The 8,986-nt window shown below is 39.1% G+C and overlaps 1 protein-coding gene across 3 annotated transcripts in view; it reads left to right on the forward strand.

Moving 5' to 3' along the window:
- The window catches only part of SLC9A6 (solute carrier family 9 member A6), a 63,058-nt gene that overhangs the window by 21,216 nt on the left and 32,856 nt on the right, over window positions 1-8,986 (forward strand). For all 3 annotated transcript variants that reach the window (XM_017514151.2, XM_017514148.2, XM_017514150.2), the window contains 3 exons: window positions 5,198-5,339; window positions 7,407-7,512; window positions 7,805-7,893. In XM_017514151.2, coding sequence (XP_017369640.1) covers window positions 5,198-5,339; window positions 7,407-7,512; window positions 7,805-7,893 — 337 coding nt within the window. The remainder of the gene's footprint in view (window positions 1-5,197; window positions 5,340-7,406; window positions 7,513-7,804; window positions 7,894-8,986) is intronic.

Raw genomic sequence — 8,986 nt, forward strand, 5'->3', positions numbered from 1 at the left:
TTTTCAGCCCAGGAGGCAGAGGTTGCGGTGAGCAGAGATCGTGCCACTGCACTCCAGCCAAGCAACAGAAAGAGAGAGACTCTCAAAAAAAAAAAAAAAAAAAGCCCTTTCCATAGCACTTCTCACAAAGGGCCATGCTTGTCCTTCTCTTACAGCCCTTCTCAAACAGGGTTTTCTGTGAGAGAATGAAGCCTTATAGGAAATTTGAGTGAGTCTTTTTTCATTTTACCTAAGGATGAGAGAGAGCCAGTGCCATTTTAGATTGGTACGGGATAATAAGTTAACTCATTACAACCTCATTGGGACTCTGGTGGAGAAGGACTGAATCTAGAGAGGAGCATAAGAGGGAAATTGTTAGCTCTGTGTCTTAATAGAGTTGGAAAAATGAGTTACTGCCTGAAAGCTGAAGGGAAAGCAGTTGTGTTGCTTGCCGTGGGAGTTTACTAGCTGGAATGCTTAGTGGTATGTTGCTCATTGTTCTTCATTTACCTTTTATGTGTTTTAAAGTGAGTTAGATATGGATAGTCTACTTTGTGTTGAATTTTCTTAGTTTGACGATTATCTACTATGTGTATTTTGTATAAGCAGCTTTGGATCAAAGGGGAGAAAACCCCTTTCTGAAGGAGTTCTGTTTGGGAATTAACAGATTAAGGCAACTCATCCTGAAATTTATGTTGGAGGTTGTTTTTGTTTCTGTTTTTTGTGTTTTGGGATTTCCAACTTTTAAGTTCAGGGGTACATGTGCAGGATGTGCAGGTTTGTTATATGTGCCATACTGGTTTACTGCACAGATCAACCCATCACGTAGGTATTAAACCCAGCATCCATTAGCTATTCTTCCTGAAGCACTGTTTTGTTTTGTTTTGTTTTGTTTTGTTTTGTTTTTTTGAGACGGAGTCTCACTCTGTCGCCTAGGCTGGAGTGCAGTGGCATGATCTCGGCTCACTGCAAACTCCACCTCCTGGATTCAAGCAATTCTCCATCTCAGCCTCCCGAGTAGCTGGGATTATAGGCACCTGCCACCATGTCCGGCTAATTCTTATATTTTTATTAGAGATGGGGTTTCACCATCTTGGCCAGGCTGGTCTTGAACTTCTGACCTTGTGATCCACCTGCCTCGCCCTCCCAAAGTGCTGGGATTACAGGCATGAGCCACCATGCCTGGACTTTTTTTTTTTTTTTTTTTTTTTTTTATTAACCTATTGGAGTAGCAGTTATTTTTTTAAAAAAATAATACTTGCAATCCAGTGAGGGTAAAATGAAATTGATTCCCTCATACATGGCTGCATGAGGTAGATCTATATGTATATTGATATAATATGATAGATACAGTATATGTAGTTAGGGATAAAGTGTAAGTTCCATAGTGTTCCACTGAATGGATTACCATGTTATCCTGAAGACCTAAATTCACACCGTTTTAAAATATGTGGTTTACCGTCATTTATATTTTTATAAAAGAGGATATACAGAGAGATGACAAACTGTTTAACTTCACTAATTACCAGAGATACATACCAGGATCAGTGGCCATTTCTACCTATTCAATTAACAAGAAAGAACTTTTTTTTTTTTTTTTTTTTTTTTTTTCTGGTGAGATGGAGTTTTGCTCTTCTCACCCAGGCTGGAGTACAGTGGCGCAATCTTGGCTCATTGCAACTTCTGCCTCCCAGGTTCAAGTGATTCTCCTGCTTCAGCTTCCCGAGTAGCTGCGATTACAGATTACAGGTGCATGCCACCACATCTGGCGAATTTTTGTATTTTTAGTAGAGACGGGGTTTCACCATGTTGGCCAGGCTGGTCTTGAACTCCTGACTTCAGGTGATCAGCCTGCCTCGACCTCTGAAAGTGCTGGGATTACAGGTGTGAGACACCTGCCCAGCCATAATTGTTAATGATAATAGTTACGACTGGTAATTATGTAGCATAGTCATTCTTAGCCAGGGGCAATTTGTCGCCCTTCCGCCCCCCACCCCCCAACCCGCACACACACACAGGGGATATTTGACAGTGTCTGGTGGCATTTTGGTTATCATCAATGTGAACAGGTTCCTACTGACATGGCCTAGTGGATAGAAGGGTAGAAGCTTTCAATGTATAGGACAGCATTCCCCTCACCCCACCCCTGTCATAGCCAACAAATAAATATCTGACCACAAATGTCAATAATGCTGGGCTTGAGAAACCCTGGTGTAGTAAAACTAGACCACTCATACCTTGTTGTTAATGTCGAAATTGGTATCACCTTTTATCATTCTTTATGATAATATTAACATATGTTTCTGGCAAAAATTCAAAGCATTTGACTCAGAAAGTAGAAAATTCCTGAAATTTCAGCTCAGAAATAACCACTATTAGGATTTTCATCCAGACTTTTTCCATTAAGTTAGTAATATACATATAAGTATTCATATTATTTAAACAAAAAAAGGCATAGTAGTATACATACTTTTCTGTAACTAGCTTTTTCACTTGGATATTATACTATATTAATACCTCTATTATCACATTGCATGGATGCATTTCAAATTTACCTCTCCAATCCCCTATTGACTGATTAATATTTGGTGTTTTCTAATATTGTGTTATTGTGACTAACATGGCAATGAGCATATTTATGTATAAATCTCTGTGAATCCTTGATAGTGTTTCTGTAGGATATATTTTAGGAGTAGAATTGCTAGGTCAGTGGGTATGATCATTAAAAAAAATTGGGAGATATTATCATATCTCCCTCTAAAATGTAATTGAGACCTTTTGTAAGGCAATTGTGCAACATGTAAAATGAGCCATAGGTATGGTAATAGGTCTATTTTTAGAAATATAGGGCAAGGAATAGTCTAAAATATGAAAAAAGCATGAAGATGTTCTTTCAGTTATTTGTAGTAGCAAAAATAGTAGAAGCAATTTTTAAATAACTAACAATGAGGAAATGGTTGACTAAATTGTGCTATATCCATTTGAACCATTGTGAAGTCTTATGAAGATTATGAAAAAAAACTTTTTTTGAGATGCAGTTTAGCTCTTGTTGTCCAGGAGGGAGTGCAATGGTGCGATTTCAGCTCACTGTGCAACTTCCACCTCCCGGGTTCAAGTGGTTCTCCTGCCTCAGCCTCCCAAGTAGCTGGGCTTACAGGCATGTACCACTGCACCTCACTAATTTTGTATTTTTAGTAGAGGCAGCGTTTCATCATGTTGGTCAGGTTGGTCTTGACCTCCTGACCTCAAGTGATCCACCTCCCTCAGCTTCCCAAGGTCCTGGGATTACAGTTGTGAGCCGCTGCACCCAGCCAAGGCTATGAATATTTTTATGTCATTGACAGTTAAAAAAGCAGAATTCAAAACCACATGTTCACTGTGATTACAGCTAATTAAGAATTAGCATGCATGTAACACAAAGAGGGGAAAGGAATACAGAAGGAAAATAAAATCTGTCAGGATAGTAGAGTGATGGAATGATTTTTCCACCTAAACTGTACATTATATTACTTTCACGGTTTAAAAAAAAAGTATTCATAAAAAAAATGTTACTGCCTCAAGATAAAATATTGATTGATATGGAAAAGATGAATTAAGATTTCGATCTAGAGGCCAGTGTCTGCCTAAAAAAGAAAAAAACAAGCCTGTCATCTCTTCTCAGCCCATCGTGTTTCCCATGTGTTCTTATACATTTTAATGACTAAAGAATGAAATAATAATTACTGTGAATCTTGCATTTACATGAACAAATCCAGGGAAAGCAACCTCAGGAGGCATGGCATAGATATTTTGTTCCAGACAGCATTTTGAAAAATACCACCGAAGAAAAGGAAGGTTGTATAGCGTTTTTTTTTCTTTTCTCCAGCCAGTTACTGTATTTTCATAATGGAAGCAGATCTCATTTATGGTGGTGGGACCCTTTATGTGTAGGTAAGGTAGCTTGATGTTAAAGGCCATTTCATATTCATCAAAATGATATTAAAGCTACTGTTCCAAAATGATCTGGTTACTTTGCACATTTAAACATAAATGTTTAACATTTTCAATTTAGAGTGTGTCTCCGAAATTTCTGGATGCCATTATCAGAAATAACTGTTAGTGCTATATTTCAATAAAATAAGTACAAATTAGGAGATTTTAGTTTGATTTTAGATTTTTTTTAACCTGGGAGATCTGAAAAGAACTTGTACATGGTATAGCAAACACATTTTCCAACCTTGAATCAGAAAAAAAACATTGCAGCAACCACAGGGAGAATTCATTATATTCTTAGGAATGTGTTTTTCCTTCTTTTCTTTGATGTGATTTGTATGATGTTGTTGAGTCTGGACTTTTTATAATGCTGGTCTCTCAATTAACTGAGATGAGAACTGATTTAGTAACGGTAAGCACTGTTGCCAGAGACCTGCTGGCAACAGCAATTTTCTCAGGCATTTCTATTTTCTGGGGTAACTGTTATAAAAGAAACTTTTTCAGACCAGGTTTGGACCGTGAGTTCAAGATGGAAGCATCTCCTGTAATTGCCTGTCTTGGCCTGGTAGAGAGTGACTTTCTTTCAGAAGCTTGAGGTGGAGGATCCAGCTGGTTATGCTGAAAGTACTGTTGAGTAGATTCTAATTCCTTGGGAGGCCTTTTGAGTGCTTTTTCCTATAATAGTCCATTTCAGTGAATGAATAGATATTAGGCATTTAGCCCATTCTGGTATTCTAGAAGTTGGAAGGGTCCTTCAGTTACCTTTTTTCTCATAGGAAAAACAAAATGTGACTGGTTCGAGTATTGAATAATGTTCTTTATGTTCTTATGCCTCTACTGGAAACAAGTGGGATTTTTCATTAGTTGGTTCACATTAGTATGTTAAGGCTTTCGGACACTCAGTACTAGTCATTCTGAAACAGAATCACAAAAGAATAATACTCCACAATATCTTGAGGGTGGAGGAAAAAGCTTGGTGCAACTTTCATATACGGGATTTTACAATGTTCTCACCCCCTGAAATTAACATTTAAGGAAAAGCCAAGTTTTCTAGTTTTCTTGCTAGCCAGATACATTGCAGGATTTTTGGGTAACTTTGTCCTTATTTTGGCAATTCTAATTAAAAGTTTTTTTTCTTCTCCCTCTAATTTCATCTTTCGAGCTCTACACTACATAATGTTGTTTTTATTATTTTTTTTTTAAGTAAAAGTTGCTTTCAGAAGTAAAAGCAATCTCTCTTCTGTAGCTCAATAGTGGCATACCAGCCAGCTGGAGACAACAGTCACACCTTTGATGTCACAGCAATGTTCAAGTCTATTGGGATCTTCCTTGGGATCTTCAGTGGATCTTTTGCAATGGGTGCTGCTACTGGAGTGGTGACAGCTTTAATATCCTTTTGTTATATTTATCTTTTCTTGTTAACCTAATGTAGCAGTTGAATGCTGTGTTCTGTGGTTTTTCCTAGTTCTATGATTAGAATAATGTTGGAATTATTCATCTTATAACTTAAGTACCTGGTTTGAAAACATTAAGCAGTAGTCTTTGCCAATAAATAAATAAAAGAACTGTATTGTTCCGCATGGGTTTTGGTGCCCTAAAACTTTCAATGCAAGAATATAATTAGAGATGGTATCTCTTTGAGGGTGAATTTTATAATTGTAGATTAAATAGCTGTAAAGGTAGACATATTCCAAAGAGCCTCTGGGTGTTCTGTGCTGCTGGTCAGCCTGGCAGTCTTTTGCTCTTTGCTTAATGGGACAAATAGGAAATGTACAGCAGCGATGCCAAATGAACAAAATGTGGTTCCCTGGTTAGGATATGTAAGAGTTCATCTCAGCTCTCCCGATTTTAAACTTTGTACTCTAGAGCCCCGAACAGGGAGCCCAAAGGACCTGAGTTGTAGTCTTGGTACTACCACTACTTAGCTACTGAAATACTGGGCAAGTTATTCTTGTGTTCATGCAAAAAGGCCATTTTATCCTGGACTTCACCACTATTCAGTACATCCATGTAGTAAATCTGCACTTGTGCTTCTGAATCTATAAAAACAAATTTTAATTTATTTTATTTTATTTTTATTTATTTATTTTGAGATGGAGTCTCACTCTTTCACCCATGCTGGAGTGCAATGGTGTGATCTTGGCTCGCTGCAACCTCCGCCTCATGGGTTCAAGCGATTCTCCTGCCTCAGCCTCCCACGTAGCTGAGATTACAGGTGCTCACCACCATGCCCAGCAAAATTTTTGTATTTTTGGAAGAGACGGCGTTTCACCATGTTGGCCAGGCTTGCCTCGAACTCCTGACCTCAGGTGATCCACCCACCTCAGCCTCCCAAAATGCTGGAATTACAGGCATGAGCCACCATGCCTGGTGTAAAAACAAATTTTAAACCCCCAACCCAAAACAAAAAGTCAGAAGACATGTCTTGATCACCTACTACATGTGCTGCACTCTGTATATCAAAACTAAAGAAGACAAACATGACCACTACCTCTCTGGAGCTTTCGGGATAGTGGCAAACACAAACATGATAGAAGCTTTGACACTTCACCTCTTTGGCTCTCAGTGAAGGAAAGTGGAGGGTGGGGACGGCAGGAAAGAGGAGTGGAACTAGATGATGTCTAAAGAGTTTCCAACTTTAAAACTTCTGTGATACTTGTACAAAGTGGAGACATTCTTCTTTGGTAAGTACCTTTTAATTTGTTATACTTCAACCTTGTGCTGGAAGAGGCTTCTTTTATGGCTTTTTATAGGTGAACTGAGGCATAAAGCAGCAGTAAAAAGTTTTGAAGGTGATGCCAAGACAGATGGTATCTCTTCCCCATTACTGGTTCCTTGAGGGTAGAGAGTATATCTTGTTAATCATTTTGTTGTAGTGCCTAGTTGTGGAAATGACTCTAGGTTCTCGCCTGAGATTGGTCGCGATTTGGCACGGCCATTTCACTGTCAGCTAACAGACGCTTGTTAAACTAGTATGAGTGAGTGAAGTGCCTCAATTTCTTCACCATGGAATGAATGCTCTATATCACAGAGGTGGTAGAGGATCAAATTAGTGTGAAATCTCTTGGAAATTATGTGTTTTTATAAATGTAAATTGCCATGGAAGCTGTCTAGCTTTGGGTCTCAGATTGATAGAGGTGGCATGTTGTAGGTCTGATCTGTTACTCCTGACTCTACCTGTCCTTCACTGCATGATTTCTGGCAAGGTATGCAATACCCATGAAACAGCTGGAGTGGCTCAGCCATAAGACTTCCTCACTGAAGGGAAGGCAGCTGAATCCTCAATAAGATGTTCATTTTAAGAGTTTCCCACTCAGGTGGTTCTTCCTTATTCTGGGACTTTTGTGTTAGAGAAGCTAGAGAACCTTCTTGCATGATTGCCTTGCTTAAACTGTTATTTTTTCTAGTCACACTTTTGTGTTACAAGATCTCATTACCAACCTTAACAGTCTTACGTGACAAAGTTCACCAAATTACGGGAGTTCCAGTTGTTGGAGACAGGCCTGTTCTTCTTGATGTCCTGGAGTACCTTCCTCTTGGCTGAAGCATGGGGCTTCACAGGTGGGTGACTTGCTCCTTTTGATTGTCAGCCCTTACAAGGAGTGACTTTGCCAGTCAATTTTGCTCCAAGTGAATCAGCTCCATTAGTATTTGAACATACTTGTTGTGGTTGGGATTAGGCTGTCACTTTAGAACATAAAAAAAATTTTCAGTGGAAGTGGTTCCTCTTAACAAAGTAAGTCACGAATGAGAATTTCAAGACAAAGTATATAATCTACTGTGAAGAGGGAACCTAAGTAGAAAAGATGGGAACCATCCTTTTATGTGAACTTGGAATTTATTGTCTTTATAGGTGTGGTTGCAGTATTGTTTTGTGGAATCACACAAGCACATTATACATATAATAATTTGTCCACAGAGTCTCAGCACAGAACTAAACAGGTAAGAGGAACTTAATAATTGTTTGTGAATAGGCTTTTCCTTCTTTCAGCAAAATAGAAGTCTTTTTTACTTAAAAAAAAATAGTATTTGATCTGTTCTAGGTGATATCTACTAATTTCAGCTCCTCTTTGTTTGACTGTAAAAGTAGGTGGGATTGGTAAACTGAAGAGTGACAGCATTTAGGGTGGAAATATATCAGCAGAATAGCCAGGGACTGTTATTATTGTGGCTTCAATTACCAGTGAAGTAGCTTCCTTTTCTCTCAGTGTTTTCCCAACGTAATGGCTTTTAAGGGGAATGTTTTGGAAGCTCACTCTGATTTTACTCGGACTACTGTTGAGTGACGTAGATAAGATTAACTTCTGATCTGACTAGACCTACTAAAAGAAGATCAACTTCCTTCAGTCTTTGCTCAGGTACTACAAAGCTACTATGTTTCCAGGAATGTCAGGGGACTAGTCAGCGGTCTGGCTTTATTTGGTATCGAATGATCAGTTGTGCAGGGTATCCGAAGGAAATTATAAAGCAAATAGGAATAGGATTTTCCAGTCTTAGGAGGTATATGAGACAAATACATGAACAGAATGTAATGTCTGGAATAGAAACAGGTGCATACTTGACTATGGCTTTAGTGAGAAACAGAAGGTAGAATGTTGGTGGATTCTCCTGAAAAGGAGCGGTGCTAAAAGCAGGAGCAACGGCACTGCTACTTTCTGCGGGAGCCATAAATCAAGTTTATGACCTATGCTTTTCCCCAGCCCCTCAAAAGAGATTAGGCTTTTTTCCCCCAAGCATACACATTGGGGTTACAAATTCTTGTTACAAATTAATTCAGTGCAATAAGTATAGAGAAGAAAATCAGCTGGTGGTGGAGGGGGTGGGGGTGAGGTTGGGTCAGAATTTTCCAGGTTATGGGTAGGGAATAAAAAACATGAACAGGGCCGGGCGCGGTGGCTCACGCCTGTAATCCCAGCACTTTGGGAGGCCGAGGCGGGTGGATCGCGAGGTCAAGAGATCGAGACCATCCTGGTCAACATGGTGAAACCCCGTCTCTACTAAAAATACAAAAAATTAGCTGGGCATGGTGACGCGT

The sequence above is a fragment of the Cebus imitator genome, unplaced genomic scaffold, assembly GCF_001604975.1.
Source record: "Cebus imitator isolate Cc_AM_T3 unplaced genomic scaffold, Cebus_imitator-1.0 Scaffold517, whole genome shotgun sequence".
Taxonomy (NCBI): Eukaryota; Metazoa; Chordata; class Mammalia; order Primates; family Cebidae; genus Cebus; species Cebus imitator.